Source organism: Hyperolius riggenbachi, chromosome 3 (genome assembly GCF_040937935.1).
Source record: "Hyperolius riggenbachi isolate aHypRig1 chromosome 3, aHypRig1.pri, whole genome shotgun sequence".
NCBI lineage: Eukaryota > Metazoa > Chordata > Amphibia > Anura > Hyperoliidae > Hyperolius > Hyperolius riggenbachi.
In genome coordinates, this window is record NC_090648.1 from 292,722,660 (window position 1) to 292,740,981 (window position 18,322).

The 18,322-nt window shown below is 39.5% G+C and overlaps 1 protein-coding gene across 2 annotated transcripts in view; it reads left to right on the plus strand.

The window, feature by feature from the left end:
- Positions 1–18,322, plus strand: part of DOCK4 (dedicator of cytokinesis 4) — a 480,752-nt gene that overhangs the window by 329,979 nt on the left and 132,451 nt on the right. For both annotated transcript variants that reach the window (XM_068276501.1, XM_068276502.1), the window contains exons 28-30: positions 9,227–9,302; positions 9,622–9,722; positions 14,866–14,924. In XM_068276501.1, coding sequence (XP_068132602.1) covers positions 9,227–9,302; positions 9,622–9,722; positions 14,866–14,924 — 236 coding nt within the window. The remainder of the gene's footprint in view (positions 1–9,226; positions 9,303–9,621; positions 9,723–14,865; positions 14,925–18,322) is intronic.

Genomic DNA, 18,322 nt, shown 5'->3' on the forward strand with positions numbered 1-18,322 from the left:
AGCTTGAGGAAGGACTTCACATCAGAAACAGTGGCTGTCGCTGTACTTGCCTCAACAATGAATATGTGTTTTACACACTGATAAAGAGCTAAAAATTACAGTGGTGCAACTGAAAACTTTGTTTTGCTTGATGCTTACTACAAAGATTTTCAGGGGAATTCTGGTACAGTACATTGGTCTCCCAGGAGGAAGAGGGCTTACCTACCATTTTTTAACAATTGCATTTTTATGCACTTGGCAGAGGTTTAAAAGCATTTGGCAGGCGTTCACAGTGAAACACACAATACATCTCAATGGATAATGTTCCCCTTGTGTTTGGCAAGCTGCAGACAAACCTAGAAAAATACAATATAGATGCTCATTCTAATGTGAAGAAAACTCTGAATACAATTTCCAGCACTTAAAATGAATTCCAATGTGCCAAAGGCATAAAGCTAAACCTAATAGTACTATGTACAGCAATATGGAAGATGTTGGTGCTTTATAAATAAAAAATAATAATGTCTCCAATGTGCAGTTTTACAAGGAAACCGTTGCCTGCCATAGCACTGGGGTCTTCTGCAGCAGCTGTCATATCTGCTTTCCAACTAGTGCTGTGCAGTTTTTGATATGTGCTAAATTTGACAGAAAACACACCATTTAATATGCATTGTGGCAATAATGCACATTTGAGTCTTGAGTTAGTGGAGGCTGTCAAAGGAAAAATAAACTCACAGACCCTCCTCTTAGTGCCAAGATACAGTGGAACCTTTATTTTTGATCAAGGGCGTTCCTATGCCAGCTTACAAAGGCAGAGTTCTGAACTCAACCTCACTAGCACAGAAAAGCAAAGTTCTTTTTCCCTTCAGTCTGTTTTAAACCCTCTTTAACATATTCCTCCCTTCAGGCGGTCTCTTTCTGTCACGTCCAATCATAACTGGCAAGTGGCAGCTTTCACCTTCTGACTGGGTGGGCCTACTATGTCTTTCAGGATGACCACAGTTTCCCTCCCTCAGGCCGTGACTGATTTTAGGTTACTAGACAAGGATTACTTTCTGGCTTCCATTTCCTCTGTATGACCTCAGAGGTAGCCAGTCCTGGACACAATCATCTGGTTCAAACTGCCCTTTCAATAGACTCCCATTTCTCCTCTGGAAGGTCACTGTAACAGAATAAGAAACTTGACACAGTAACTGAGTTCCATATTCATATTCATTTGGTTATATCATAATAATTCTTAAAACAATACAATAATCATATTCTGAAAGCATCACTCTAGCACACTAGTTTGATTATATCAGAGAAATTCTTTCAGCAGCATAGGAATATAAAAGGTATACACACAATTAATTATAAAACCTTTATTGATTCTTTCCACAAGGCCACACATATTGTGATACTGTAACCCAGTAAAGTGTTGCTTATCGTTTGGTATTTGACAATGTATGCTACCATAATGGAATGGGAAGCCCGCACAGGTTTTGAAAAAAGGGTGGACCCTCCCTTACAGATGCTAATTAACTTCTTGTCCAGGCATTCAAAGAGTTGAGCGAGAAGTTAAGTGCCATTGACTGTGGCATCTTGCCATGAGTAAAGACAGACCAACTTGCCTTTCACCATACATTAGTAGAGAACTTGTAGGGGTGGCATGAATAAAAAAGTGCTCTTGCAGGGAAACTATTAATGAAGGTACATAAGTACCCCTTTTACATGGGAGACAAGATGTAACCCCTGAACTACTGTTAAGGACCTTATCTGGCGCATGTAATTCACTGTGCTCTATTGCAGAACTCTTTTTGGTTGAAAGATTATCTAAAAGGTTATCAGCAAACAGTAGAGATGGTCTGGCAAAGCTGGCAAGATTCAGTCACCCTTAGTTTGACATGTAAAGGCATTTACAGTGGCTTGCAAAAGTATTCGGCCCCCCTTAAAGTTTTCCACATTATGTCACATTACTGCCACAAACATGAATCAATTTTATTGGAATTCCACGTAAAAGACCAATACAAAGTGGTGTACACGTGAGAGGTGGAATGAAAATCACACCTAATTCCAAACATTTTTTTACAAATAAATAACTGCAAAGTGGGGTATGCGTAATTATTCAGCCACCTTAGTCAATACTTTGTAGAACCACCTTTTGCTGCAATTACAGCTGCCAGTCTTTTAGGGTATGTCTCTACCAGCTTTGCACATCTAGAGACTGAAATCCTTGCCCATTCTTCTTTGCAAAACCGCTCCAACTCAGTCAGATTAGATGGACAGTGGTTTTCAGATCTTGCAACAGATTCTCAATTGGATTTAGATCTGGACTTTGACTGGGCCATTCAAACACATGGTTATGTTTTTTTTTAAACCATTCCATTGTTCCTTGGCTTTATGTTTAGGGTCGTTGTCCTGCTGGAGGGTGAACCACCGCCCCAGTCTCAAGTCTTCAGACTCCAAGAGGTTTTCTTCCAAGATTGCCCTGTATTTGGCTCCATCCATCTTCCCATCAACTCTGACCAGCTTCCCTGTCCCTGCTGAAGAGAAGCACGCCCAGAGCATGATGCTGCCCCCATATATTTGACAGTGGGAATGGTGTGTTCAGAGTGATGTGCAGTGTTAGTTTTCTGCCACACATATCGTTTTGCATTTTGGCCAAAAAGTTCCATTTTGGTCTTATCTGACCAGAGCACCTGCTTCCGCATGTTTACTGTGTCCACCACATGGCTTGTGGCAAACTTCAAATGTGACTTCTTATGCTTTTCTGTTAACAATGGCTTTCTTCTTGCCACTCTTCAATAAAGGCCAACTTTGTGCAGTGCACGACTAATAGTTGTCCTATGGACAGATTCCCCCACCTAAGCTGTAAATCTCTGCAGCTCGTCCAGAGTCACCATGCACCTCTTGACTGCATTTCTGATCAGCGCTCTCCTTGTTCAGTCTGTGAGTTTAGGTGGACGGCCTTGTCTTGGTAGGTTTACAGTTGTGCCATACTCCTTCCATTTCTGAATGATCACTTGAACAGTGGTCCATGGGATGTTCAAGGCTTTGGAAATCTTTTTGTAGCCTAAGCCTGCTTTCAATTTCTCAATAACGTTATCCCTGACCTGTCTGGTGTGTTCTTTGGATTTCATGGTGTTGTTGCTCCCAATATTCTCTTAGACAACATCTGAGGCCATCACAGAGCAGCTGTATTTGTACTGACATTAGATTACACACAGGTGCACTCTATTTAGTCATTAGCACTCATCAGGCAATGTATATGGGTAACTGACTGCACTCAGACCAAAGGGGGCTGAATAATTACGCACACCCCACTTTGCAGTTATTTATTTGTAAAACATGTTTGGAATCATGTATGATTTTCGTTCCACTTCTCATGTGTACACCACTTTGTCTTTCACGTGGAATTCCAATAAAATTGATTCATGTTTGTGGCAGTAATTTGACAAAATGTGAAAAACTTCAAGGGGGGCGAATACTTTTGCAAGCCACTGTATTTCTACAGAGCGTACCACTGCACCACTACTACATTTTCAGATCATAACTGGGGTGTTCCCACTATCAAACCACAATTAAAGACATAAAACCATTTTGCTGTCCATTTGGCCAGTAATCTGGGTCTAGGATGATAAATACAAGATAAATTGTGTTTTGTTTATAGTTAAAAACAAAAAACAAAAAAACACTGTGAAAATAAAGGAAGGAGGTCCGCACTGATCTGTTAATCTTCTTTATTATTGGGTATATCCTTATTAAAATTCCATAATCATCTCAAGCTGACATGTTTTGGACTAAACTAGTGCTTAATCCTCTGATTAAGGACTATTTTTGTCCAAAACCTGTCAGCTTGAGGTGATTATGGAATCTGAATATGGATATGTCCAATAATAAAGAAGATTGCTAGATAAGTGCTGACCTCCTTTCTTTCTTTCTTTAGTTGCTTTTTGGGTCTTGCCAACCTAGTCCAGCTCTATTTGCAGTTGTGTGGGGTGAAGTGGTATCCACCATTACATATTGTGAAAATAAAGCTTTCTTTGAAAATAAGCATTTGGATGCTTTTAAGTTTTGCTTCCAGTGAATCATTTCTTCTCTGCATTAATTGTACAGCAAGCATGGTATTTTAATTATGCACAAGTAGATTAAGAAGCAAGTGCTTCCTGTGAAAATGGGTACAGCTAAGGAACACGCAGACAGTGCGCTCCACATGCAATGCAATTGCGTACTTCTCATACATTCTCTGACTTGAGTCATGAACAAGTGTCCGGGACACAAATAGTTGTGAAGTCAGTCATTAATCCTGGCAGCCACAAGCTTAGTGTCACTTGATTATATTTCACCCTTTATGCTTTTCAGTCGCTTTTCAGAATATGTTGCACCCTGCTTGAGTCCATTATTTGGATTATATTATTCAGTCTTATGATTACTAGAAATGTGGTATCTTTGCCCATGCAGAATAGCATGCATTGTGTTCTGCTTTAGTGTCTTTTGTAAAAAAGCATGGCAATGCATTATATCCTGCATTCTTTTTCCCACAAAAGTGACTTTCCACATACTGTATGTTGGATAGGGATGGCCCTGATTAGGAGAACTCATGGAGAAGCATGATAGATTTGTAAGGTCCTGATTTGCTGTGATGACTTCCTGGTTTAACACATGATCAGGACCAGCGAATCAGAACCTTACAAATCTATCAGCTGATCAAACTGATCACATGCTTCTCCATGAGTTCTTCTAAGCAGGGCCATCCTTAACCACTTTACCCCCGCCCGTACGAATTTCTCCGTCCCTTTTTCCATCCTTTCACCCCCAGGGACGGAGAAATCCGTACTTTCCGCGCTCCCGCCGCTGCCCGCGCTCCCGCTTGCTCTAGCGTGCACTCCCGCTCGTAAACACGCCGCTCGCCGGGAGATCAATGAACGGGAAAATCCATTTCCGTTCGTTGATCTAAGCCCCGCAATGATCCGCTGCTTCTCCGATGAGCAGCGCGATAATTGTGAAAAAAAAAAAACTTTCCCAACCTCCTAGTATTTCCTCCAAGCGTCCGGAAGGACGCTTGGAGGTCACCTTAAACAAAAAGTTACTGTTGCCATCTTGTGGCCAAATAGTACTTGTACACAAAAAATTAACTCATTACCTCCCACACTCCCCATTTTTTTTTTGTAATTAAAAAAAATAAATAAAAAATTTACAATAAAAAAAAAATACATAAATAGTTACCTTAGGGACTGAACTTTTTAAATATTTATGTCAGGAGGGTACAACACTGTTAACTATGGGCTTGTAATTCGGGATGGACGCAAAACTGAAAAAAATGCACCTTTATTTCCAAATAAAATATTGGCGCCAAACATTGTGATAGGGACATAATTTAAATGGTTTTATAACTGGGACAAATACATTTAATGGGTTTTAATTACAGTAGCATGCATCATTTAAAAACTATAATGGCCGAAACCTGAAAAATAATTAATTTTTTTCCACATTTTTCCTATTTTCCCATTAAAACATATTTAGAATAAAATTATTCTTGGCATAATGTCCCACCTAAAGAAAGCCTAATTGGTGGCGGAAAAAACAAGATCTAGTTCATTTAATTGTGATAAGTAATAACGTTATAGACGAATGAATGGAAGGAGCGCTGGATGGTGAAAATTGCTCTGGTGCTCAAAGGGAAAAACGTAAGCAAATAGAGGAATAGTTGGCAAAATAATAACAATAAATGTATCTCTGCAGTGCCGATCCTTCTCCTCTTTTGTTGTCAAGGGGTAAAACCCCTCAGTGGTGAAGTGGTTAATGTTGGATGCTTAGGCCTGCATTATTCTCACAAATTATGCACACACGGTTATTTTTAGTGCATTTGTTTTCCTGGGTAAACATGAATAATGATGCCCCTAATACATGTAGTCCCCATCCCCGGTTATGTTTTATGGTTGTTGTTGGATAAATTATGAGCAAAAGAAAGCAATGTTGTGGTGTGGTGTTCAGTATCCAGAGCTAACTTTCATATTTCAAATCGCACCAATGAAACTTAAGAGAATAGCACCAATGAAACTTAAGTGAGTAGTGTTAGGCTGCCAGATTTGCCTGTAAGTATTGAGAGAAGGCAAAACAAAACAAACAAATAATCTCTAGACGTTATTCTCCCAGCATCTTGTAACTACCACATATGGTAAATTGTTAAATATAGCTCTTAAATATAACACTCAGGTCTGTGTATCAATGATCAACTGGCCTGTATAGAACACCTGTCCAGTTTCTTGAATGTGATTTGATGAGGTCTGGTAAAATGTTTTGTTTGAGTGGAACAAATTGTTACAGATTGGATCTGATATCACAGTAGCCTGGTATGAGAAATGTGTAAATTCCAAGTAAAAGCATTCATCTTAGAATATCTGTAATTTGATTTCTGGCTCCCATACTAATGATTTCTTATTAAAGCCATGCCCCTGAGGAAGAAACCAGTCCTTTTAATGAATGTCGAAAAAATTAATTAGCTTTGCCAGTCATGAAGCCAATTAAAAGGCTAATGTCCTTCCTATTCAGTGACACAACGAAGCACTCTAGCTCACTTCCCGTTCCTGCAGCTGCTGCTAATCACTACATGCCAGCCCAGCTATGCCACTTACACTCCATAGAGAGAGACCCAGGGGAGATGCTTCACTTGATTAGAGATTAAAAGAACAAAACCTAGCATATTGTGGGATGGCAGAGCTCATTAGGGTTCAGCGAGTTCCTGCACACATTAAATAGCTCAGGTTTCTCAGAATGGGACTTAACACGTGTGTCTGAATTGTTTTTATTTGTTTTTAAGTTGCTGAATATTATGTACAGTGCTTCAGGCACAGCTGCATGCAGAATACCCTCTATGTTACAGTAATCCATTCTGAAGGAGGCATCTGGCTATTTCATCTATAAACCAAATTCCTTTTTACACTCAGTATTATTGCTTATTTATTTATTTATATATTTTAAATTGTTGAAGCTATAGAAATGTATACATTCATTGAGGTAATTCTATATGGAATTAGCGTGAATTTATTCCAGCACAATCAGCTCATCTTGAAACTTTCAGGAAAGTTTAACAGAAATAAGAAATGGAAGTTCCTTATCCTGCTAAATCAATATTTTTAAAGTGGAAATATTAATAATTGTATTATTATTATCATTAATAATATATTGAGTTTTTATTACACCAGAGTCTTCCGTGATGCAATCTGTGAATTATTTTCTTATTACTGTATATACTAACAGTATCCTTTAGCTAAGAAAACTAAACCTAGCTATACATCTAGCGATTCTGATTCAATCGACAAAGTGATCGACTTTATTAAGGAATCTACTTCAGTATGGTTGATCGAAAGTCTATCGACTAGTGACCCACACACTACAAACGATATCCTATTTGATTCACCTACACATTCGGTCTGACCGATGTTGTCTTTATGCTTTGAATGCAAAAATCGATTCAGAGTCGATCAAATGACATGTGAACAGTAGTCGATTCCCGTGTGATTGACCAATATCTTGCATCCTGCTCGATCGAATAAGCTGGTCGATTTGACATATCATCCATTTTTCATCGATTGGGAATTGTAGAACACACACTATTCTCTCTTGATGATATAAAATGATGGAAGCAATTACAGCCAAATCACTAGATGTATGGCCACCTTAAGGGGTTGACTTACTAGGGTTGCAGAATAGTGGAGAGCATTAAGTGATGCAGCCCATTTAAGCTTAGCTGACCAGTTCTCTCTGTAGAAATATTTGATTATATGAAAGGTTTATTACTGTCCTGCTCAATGCAAACTCCTCCTTCCTCAAACTTGGTTAATGTTGGATATTAGCTCAAGTGTTTGTTTCTTTTATGTGTAAAATTAGTAGCATTAAAGAGGATCCGAGATAAACTTTTACACATTTCATAATTGTGCCTATTGCATATATTTTATAGGGCATTCCTCAAGCCAAATACTTTTTTTTTTAATTCCCTAATTCTCGATAAAGTAAACAAGCCACACCACACAGCTCCTCCAGCGCCTGGAACGACATTCTGAGTCCTGTGTAGCAAATGCTCATGGGAGTTCAGCCTGGGGAGGAGGCTTTTGCTGAAGCATGTATGAGATTTCAGAGGCAAGGGGGTAGAGAGGGCAGGAGAAGGGGAGTGGAGTTTTCACTGGCTGAGGGGTGGAGATGCAGAGCAGCTTGGCTGTGTAATGATGACAAGCAGAATATGGCTGCTCGCATTTGATCACAGGAAGAAATAATCATATACTTTTCAGGCTGTTTGCAGCTAGATTTACTGTGTAAACCATCTAAACATTAGATAAGATAAATAGACAAGTTACTTGCTACAGTTTTTCATCTTGGATACGCTTTACACCCTGATTATCACTTAAAATATTGATAAATGGCTGCCATTAAAGTCAATGGGATGCTTACAGTTCTTTTTTTTTAATAACTGCTGTAGTGAGAATAGATGATCCCAAGCAGACATGGTCAAAATTGGTGCATTTTTGCTAAATGAGTCCTATATTAAAACCTTAAAATTATGTTCAAATATGTAAAATTAATCCTACAAAATTAATATAGTGTTTTTTTTTGTTTAATTAAAAATTGCCATTGTCTAAATCTTAGGAAGCAAATTGCTATGTCCAAAATAGATTCCTCAGGTGAAGCGGCTAATTTTGGCACTCCATGTACCTGGTAATTTGGGCACCACCATGATGTTAATTGCAGCTATAGTAGCACTTAGTGTATTATTTGGGTGCCAGAAGCATTGGATATAGCTGAACACTTTTGAGTGACAAAAAGCTGCAGAGGAACATATAGCGTCAGCGTGAGTAAGTGATATGGGGCACATGGTTTGGCCATTGTGTCCCAACCCCACATTGGCACTAATAGCGTTAAAGTTAGTGTTAGGAGTAGACGGAGGGGGGTTAATATGAGGTATGTTAGGTTAAGTAATAGTAGACTATTGGTAATATTGGCAATATTAGAATATTAGTAGTATTCAAGTATTCTACTAGAATTTTTTCCCCCGCTCACAAATTTCTGGACCCCCTTTTTCAGTGTACCCTCCTCAGTTTGCAAGTAGCAGGAAGATATAAGAAAATGAAAATCATGATGGTCAAGGAATACCTTTTTCAATGTAGTTTCCTTAGTCTCTCAAACTAGTTCTAAAGTTGTGAAATTGAACATGTTTGTTAAATGGTATCTAGACTCCCTGGTAAATGTATGTGTGTTTTTTCCTTTCTGACAGTGTTATAATTACAACAGTCTTGTACCTTTCGGATGCACTTCGGAAGAACTTTTTGAATGAGGGATTTGACTACAAGGTAGGTATCACGTTTGTAACTGTTCATAAAGACCTATAGAAAGTTAACAAATATCAGATACTATATGATTTTATGGTTACTTTTCTGTTCAGCCAAGGTCCATTTTTTCTCTTTGCTTCATAATGCAGTTTATTGTAGCTATTTAGTTTCAGTGATGTATGGTATGATTTAATGCCTCAATATTCTTATACAAAATCATGGCATAAAATGCAAAATAATTGAATTATACCAGCTTTGACTATTGTTACAGTATGTATCACAGAACTGGTTTGTGGAAGGAGCTACATTTTTCATTTGCATTTTGTTCTCCCACATACAGATTTGGGATTCATACTTCTACCTTGCTGTCATTTTTATAAACCAATCCTGTCTACAGCTGGAAATGTTTACCCCTTCCAAAATGAAAAAGGTCCTGGAGAAGTAAGTCTGTCCTTTATTTCAGGTTTTAGTTGCTGCAGAATGTAATAAAAATAAAATCTCTTTTTGATTTAACATTTATACTTTTTTAATTGTATATAAGTTACTTCCAGTTCACAAAAGTAAGCTCTGAATAATTAGCACTGAGCTGCATACCCTACCCTTATTTTACATGGTATATTGCAGACTATATTAACTTCAGCTGAAGAAGTCCGTGTTATAGTGGATTTATTGCAATGTTCAAAATCTACTTGGTGGAAGAAGTTCCCATGCCAAAGTGGAATCAATATTTATTTTCTTTATTGTATTTATAAAGCACCAACATATTACGCAGCGCCGGGCATTAGTTTAGGTTACATACAATATTTAGGGATGACATACAGCAATATGACAATACAGGATGGAATACAAGAAAAACCAGATCACGCAGCACAGTAGGAGTACAAGGTAATGCTTAGTCAGTCACATGGAGATTAGGCAAGTTAGGTTCACTCAAATGCATAGAATGGGTGCACAGTAATGGAGGTGCATGGTCAGGTAGGACAAAAAAGGAGGAGGACCCTGCCTAAAGGCTTACAATCTAGAGGGAGAGGTATGGACACGAAAGGTAGGGGACCAGAGTTCAGCTGCAGGTTTAGAGCACTTGTGAGGGGTGGTAGACCAGAGTGAAAAGGTGAGTTTTGAGGGCCTTCTTGAAGATGTTGGAGGGGGCTGCCCTAATGGGTGGAGGCAGGGAGTTCCATAGGGTTGGAGCAGCTCTTGAGAAGTCCTGGAGGCGTGCATGGAACTGGGTGATGCGGGGGGCGGTCAGGCGAACTTCATTCGAAGAGCGGAGTGAGCGGCTAGCTGTGTACCTCTGAGTAAGATCGGAAGTGTAGATTGACAGGTTTTGTGGACAGATTTGTAGGCCAGACACAGTATCTTGAATCTGATTCTGGACTGGATAGGAAGCCAGTGGAGGGATTCACGGAGGGAAGCTGCCGTGGTGGAGCAATGGGAGGAGTGGATAATGCTGGCTGCCGCATTCATGATGGACTGCAGTGGGGCTATTTGGGTCCTAGGGAGACCGGACAGAAGGGCATTGCAGTAGTCAAGGCGGGAATGGATGAGGAGTTTGGTGGTGGCAGAGGTCAGGAAAGGGCAGATCTTGCAGATGTTATGAAGGTGGAAGTTGCAGGACTTTGTGAGTTTTTGGATGTGGGGAGTGAAGGAGAGTGCAGAGTCCAGGGTGACACCCCAGACAGCAGGCTTGAGAGGTAGGGCGAATGGTAGTGTGGTTAACAGTGACATGCACATCTGGGATGTTCAGGGATGGCCGGAGTGATAGACTCTGTTAACAGATTTTCCCCATTTCCCCATCCTATGACACTTCAGTTGCTACCATCTAATATCCTCTGGCTGCATAGTGATGAAATGGCCACATTTGCAGGAGCATTAGGTGTTGGGATTTCAGCAGCTGTCACCGCTGTTTCATCAATAGAAGGGACATGGAATAAAGTAGGGGAAGCTTATGTCATTGCGTCTGACAGAAAAGGAAAGGGATAAAAATGATTATTTTTAAGCAGTTGCTGCATGGACATAGCTATGCGATTTAAAAATGCACAGTAAAACAAACGAAAAATGCATACAATTGCTAATGACGTGCATTTCCAGAACAAAGCCATTGCATTCAATGGCCAGTGCAGCCATGTGTGTTTGCCAATAACAGTGTTCATTTGTAAAAACAAGTAACAATGTCCAACTAACTATCAAATGATAGATATGTGGAATTCATTTAATTGTGATAAGTTGTAGAATAGATTTTAGGGTGTTTTAGGATTGAGGCCTATATCTTGTGAATTTTTTTTCACTTTTTAGTGACAAACTTTAAAAGAAATAATGTTTATTTTCAAATATTTTGTACCAAAATAAAAAGCTTGTAATAAGAAAAGTGACAGAATTTAAAATAAATAAATCAATGGTTAGCATAGGGGCTCCGCTTTTTAAATATGTATGCTATGAGGGTAGATTACTGTTATTTTTGCAAATAAAGGCTTGTAATTAGTTCTAGGGTACAATGAGAAAACAAAGACAACACAGAAAAAAAATACACCTTCATTTCCAAATAATATATTATCCCCTTACATTTCACTAGGAACATAATTTAAATGTTGGGATAACCAGGACAAAAGGGAAAATAAAATGTAGGCAGGAGGAGGAGATTACTAGCCAGAGATTTCAGAGGCAGAAGGGAGGAGGAGAGGGGAGTGAAATTTTCACAGGCTGAGGGCTGGAGATACAGATCAGCTTGCCTGTTTGTAATGTGACAAACAGAACATGGCCGCTCTCATTGTATCACTGGAATAACTAATCATAAACTGTTGAAGCTGTTCGCAGCTAGATTTGCTGGGTAAAGTATCTAAAATGTATTTAAGATATGTAGACATATTACTTGTTATAGTTAGTTTTTCATCTCGGATCCGCCATGCACAGTGGGGAAGTTAAATACATGCAACAGAAAGGAAATATCCTGCCCATTCTCTTAAAAGACAGGGGTATACTGTATCTTATTGTAGCTAAATAGATAATTAGTTGCACATATGCACAAATATATGTGGAAGCTAAGATGCCAGTAATCAGAACAGCTCTGTAATCTATAGTTATCCTCTACCTATATGAGTACTACAACCATACGTGAGTAGAAATAGATAAGCTGATTAAAGTGAGATCGTGATTAATTCACAGCTGTCTGAACAGGTGATCACACAGTGATTCTGAATTCTACTGAAAGACTCACCAATCACATCAATCATTTCAGATTTAAATTGTATCTGGACACGGCAACAATGCTGCAAGCAAAAGCTGTGTCCAAGTACTCCTCACAGACATGATGCCACAGATTTCCCTTGCACATATGGGGATTTATGCAAGTACTATAATAGCTGAAGGAAGTTGTAAAAAAATAAATAAATAAATAACCAGTTCGCGGTCCACGTTTTTTACCCCGTAAGTTCCTGACATTTTTGACACTTTAGTTGTGTTGCTTTGATACAGTAGTAACTTTGTAATTACTTATACCATCTTAGTGATATGTATCTTGTATTTCAATACAATCTAAGCTTTCTTTGGGTAATAATTTTTTCCCTAAAATTATTTTATAGTCATTTTATGAGGAAAAATTAGGTGTAAATGCAAAAAATACCATTTTTATTTCAATTTTCTCTCTTCCTAATTTTCACATGATATGCCCCACAGTTATAAACCACATAAAAATGAATTATTTGGCCATTCCCAGTTAAAATGATACTCTATATGCCTTATTTTATTACTAGCTGAGCATGTAGCAGACAGTTATCCTTAATCTGGGCGTCTGTAGGAATCTGATGCGTTTGCTAGGGTTACAGTTTGGGGGCCATACTGCTATACACATGTATCGCTAGGCAACAATAGAGCAATATCTTTCACCATAGCGATCTCATCCGATTGCTACAGGCGGCAGTCATTAAAAGTTTAAAACGGGTATAGGTATTGCATGGGGGAGGGGGTTAACAATAGGTTAATAGGCTAGGCTGGAGTTAAAACTCGAATGGGGATTAAAAAAAAATACTATTTTATTTCATTGTGACCATGTCCCTTTAATATTTTTAACTTGTAAAACTTAGTTTTTTGGGTTTTTTTGCTCAACTTTGTTGGTTTTTACTATTTGCTGGCAACAATCATTCACACGACTGTGCACCTGAATAAGTGTGTATGATCATGTGCATGCACAGGAGATTGCGCACGCGTGGCGGTGGTTATTAATGCAGGACATATTTTCTATGAACTAAAACTTACAGCTGCACTAATTAGGACATAGAATCTACGTCCTGAAACAGAAAGTAGTCTCCATGGTTAAAGTAGAAAAAGAAAAAGAAAACCTTTTAATGGGCATAACAGACCAATTTGTTAAAAAAAAATTAAAAAAAAATAACTACACGCAACACGCTCACAGTGCGTTGATGTGAATTTAGACATCTAGATGTTAGCAGAAAGTTTCTGAGATTAACTGTAGGAGGCATCTGCCCCTATGGCTCAACTGCCAAATGCTAATTCTTCTGGCTCTCTACTCTACTCCAATTTCTCTGCACATGACCTTTCTGCACTTTTGGTGGTGGGCCTTTTCATGCAGCATCTGGATCAAACAACAACCTGAGTTTCAACCCAGCTCCACCCCTTCATCAGATAGTGAAGATAGGAAGTGTGCAATAAGTACATGTTTGATTTCTCCATTACCTATAGCTTCATGTAGGCAAGCACATACTGTACAACAGTCTGTATGAATGTACATTCAGAAAGTATACTTCGCATTAAAATGTAAAAAAGGGAATTTGGAAAAAAACATGATATATGTATATGTATATATATATATATATATATATATATATATATATATATATATATATATATATATATATATATATAATGAATATTAATATTGTTTTTTTTAATTCCCAGCTGAGAAGAGGGAAGGTCTTAACATCCTCCCCCATAGGTCTTTGGCTTTGCTACAATGTACTCACTCTGGGTTTTTGTGTGCCGTATCTTTCTGTTATCCCATCCATTTATTATCCTAATCAAGTATATTGTTATAAATACACACACATGTATGTACGTACAGTACACACACACACACACACACACACACACACACACACACACACACACACACACACACACACACACACACACACACACACACACACACACACACACACCAACACACACACACCAACACACACACACCAACACACACACACCAACACACACACACCAACACACACACACCAACACACACACACCAACACACACACACCAACACACACACACCAACACACACACACACACACACTCTTTGCCCCGAAGATACTGTTGCATATATAATCCATTGTGGTGTCAATGTGGAGATCATGGCACCAGGGCTTGAATGTCTTACTTGCTATACCTATTCATCCAGAGAGAATCTCTATTATAGCATCACCACTCCAGTGCTTTTTGTTTGTTTTGGTTGAGGTATAAAGTAGTATGATATAAAAAAATACTTTCTTCCAGTTAAGTGTCTTGTGCATGATGCTTAATATATTTTGTATGCATTCCTTATAAGTCATAGATGATGATTTGTCTTCTCTAGGTATGGTGATATGCGTGTGACAATGGGCTGTGAAATCTTCAGTATGTGGCAAAATTTAGGTAAGATATACCGTTATTTTCACTTGCTTGAACCAGTCTAGTAATAAACAGAACTTTGTAGCCAGTTTATGGTTGGTCTTTATGAAAAAACAAATATACATATATGTCTGGCCCAGTTTAACAGCTGTCTTGAAGATTGATTGAAAATACTGGAATGTGGCATGCAACATTGCATAATGTATCAGCACTGTCTCCTGGTACATACAGTGGTATACTCAATTTAGGGCATTTCACGGAGATGCATAACTCTTCAGGGATATACTTTGTAATTCTGCTTTCATAGAGATTAATACTCTGTTGAGCTTCATTGAGGTTGGTACTCTTTAGAGATTCACTAAGATTGACCTGAAGCTTAGGAACCTGCTAGCAGCACATAAGAGGGCTTCTCAATACTGTTAACCTTGCAACTGGACCCGTGTTAACAAATCTTATTGTTGAGCTACAGCATGTAGGTAAGGTCAAAACCATCCACATTGACATATTTAAACAGTTTCTGTTATTTCTTAAGGGAATTCAGTGTTTAAAATATGTAAATTTTGAATTAGATGCAGGTTTCCTGACCTCAGCTCAGATGTAAATTCACAATGTTGTTACATGTTTTGACTACACTGTTGACTCTCGCCTACATTTGACTGATTGATGCTATTTTGGGAATCTAGAAACAAAAGAGAAGCTCTAAACCCTGCATAATCACTCGCTCAGAGGAGAGTTTATCTTAAAGTACACTTTCGATTAGGATCAGATGAGAAACCCCAAAAAATTTGTTGAGGCCATTTTTTTCAAGAGAATCCTTTTCTACATAGAAGTTCTGATCATTCCGATTTTTTTTTTCTTTCCTTATTAATTGGCCCATACAAATATTGCGTTGGGATATGTTAGTGATACACAATAAGAAATGCAATCTAAAGGCATGTAAAAAAGGATTGGAGAGTAAGCTGGGGTAAGAAGGATTACACAGTGTTTCGGTGATGCACCACATCTTTAAAGTGAACCTCAAGTGAAAAGGGTGAACAAATGATTCTATCCTCCTTCTCTGAAAAACTATTGTATTTGCCGCTGTATAAGATTCTCCGGAATATAAGACGCACCTAGGTTTAGAGGGCAAAAACCAGGGAAAAAATATATATAAACTAAACCTGGTGTGTCCATGTTTCAGGAGCGTCTTGTACATGTTTTCCCCCAAACGGTGTCCCCCATGTGTCCTCCTGAGTCCCCCATGTGTCCTCCTGTCTTTTCCATGTGTCCTCCTGTCTTTTCCATGTGTCCTCCTGTTTTTCCCATGTGTCCTCTTCCATCCGTTTCCCTCCCCGCATGCCTCTGCTCCCTCCCCCTTGTATCTCCTGGCCCCTGTGTGTAGCGGCAGCTTACCTACTCCATGCGCCCGCGAGCATTGCAGACCTCAGTCTCCTCTGCACTTCTCCCTCCAGTGAATGGCTTGTGCACGATCAGTACAAGTCATTCACTAGAGGAAGCTGCATGGAGGAGACAGAGGTCTTCAATCCTCGTAGGTGCAGAAGTAAGTAAGCTACCACTACACACGCGGGGCCAAGAGATACAAGGGGAAGGGAGCGGAGTCATATGGGGGGGGAGCAGACACTCAGGCAGGGAATCCCGATGTGTCGGTGGATCGGCGGTTTGTATTGGCGGATGTTCAGTCGGGGATTCCCTGCCTTTGCCGTATAAGACGCAGGGACTTTTTCTCCCCATTTTTTTGGGTGAGAATGTACATCTTATAAGGTGGAAAAATGTTTTTGTTTAGATACATCAGTTTTATTTTATGTTCTTCCTGTGTCCCAGAGCTAAAATATTTGCACTATTGACCTTTATCTTTCTCTGCACTCGGAAGCTGTTCTCTTCTAGGAAAGAAGAGATGTGGGATAGGTTTTATGGTGGTAATACCTTAACAGGGAGGGTTTACACAATAGTATGACTAGGTCCTCACTGGAGTGAATTCTCACTTGCATAACTGAATGTTAAGTCTTTCAGGCAGGAAAAGAAAAAAAAGGAACACAGCCTAGTTACTTGGTACTGCAAATACACATGCCGCCTCAGGCTCACTTTAACCACTTTGCATCCAGACCGTGTTTTCCCCTAATGGACCAGAGCAGTTTTGACACTTTAGCGGTGTCCCTTTTTCATTAGCAATAACTTCATCTGTTCTTGTGCCACTTAAATGATCTATATATGTTTTTTTCAAGACAAACTAAGCTTTCATTGGGGGGTATTTGGTCCCAAGTAAAATGTTGTTCTTTATGCATTTTAATTGGAAAAAGTGAAAACCAATTTATAAAATGCATTATTTCTCAATTTTGACCAATTCCTGTTTAAAAATAAAAAGTGCAACTGACATAAAAACTGTGCCACCAGTATAGATATCCAGATGTGTCCCCAGTATCACCCCCCCCCCCAGTATAGCCAGATGTGTCCCCAATATCAGCCCCCCAGCATAGCCAGATGTGTCCCCTGTGTTTGCCACACCCAGAATAGATTGACAGATGTACCCCCAGGAATAGTGCCCCTCTTTATAGCCAGATGTGTCCCTGAGATCAGCATTACCCCATTATAGCCAGATGTACCCCCATGATTAGCACTGCCCCCCCCATTATAGCCAAATGTGCCCCTAGTATTTGGTTATGGCCCCCAGGTGCCCAGATGTGCCATATTATTAAATCCCTCCTCCCCTTGGTTAATCAGATGTCCCCCAGTAAGATCTGTACCCCGCCTTTACATATCCTTCCCCCCCCCTCCCCCCAGAATCGATAGCCAGATGTCCTCCCCATCAGGCAGCCCCCTCCTTGCACAAATCATAAAAAAAAAATCCACCAGAAAGCAACCTCTCTCACCTTACCTCGTTCCTGCGATTATCCTGAAGCCCGAGCCTCCGATCTCCGCTTTGCAGGCAGCCACGTAATGCTGGTTACCCGGGTCCCGGCTTAATGACGTCATCAAGAACCCAGTACAGTTAGAGTGATTAAGATGTGGAATGCAATGCCACAGAGAGTAGTTTATGGCAAATTCTATACCTGCATTTAAAGGGGGCTTAGATGCTTTCCCTGCATTGAAAGACATCCATGGCTACAATTACTAGGTAATGCCCAGTAATGTCGAGCCAGGGATTTTATCTGATTGCCATCTGGAGTCGGGAAGGAATTTTTTACCTTTTGAGGCTAATTGGACCATGCCTTGTAAGGGTTTTTTGCCTTCCTTTGGATCAACGGGAATATGTGAGGGAGCAGGCTGGAGTTGTATTTTGTTCGCTGGTTGAACCCGATGGACGTATGTCTTTTTTTAACCCAAATAACTATGTAACTATGTAAGAATGATATATTGGCACAACCACGCAAGCAGGGACTGCAGACGGAGAGAGTGGTGAGCGTTCCACGTGGGGTGAAGTCGTG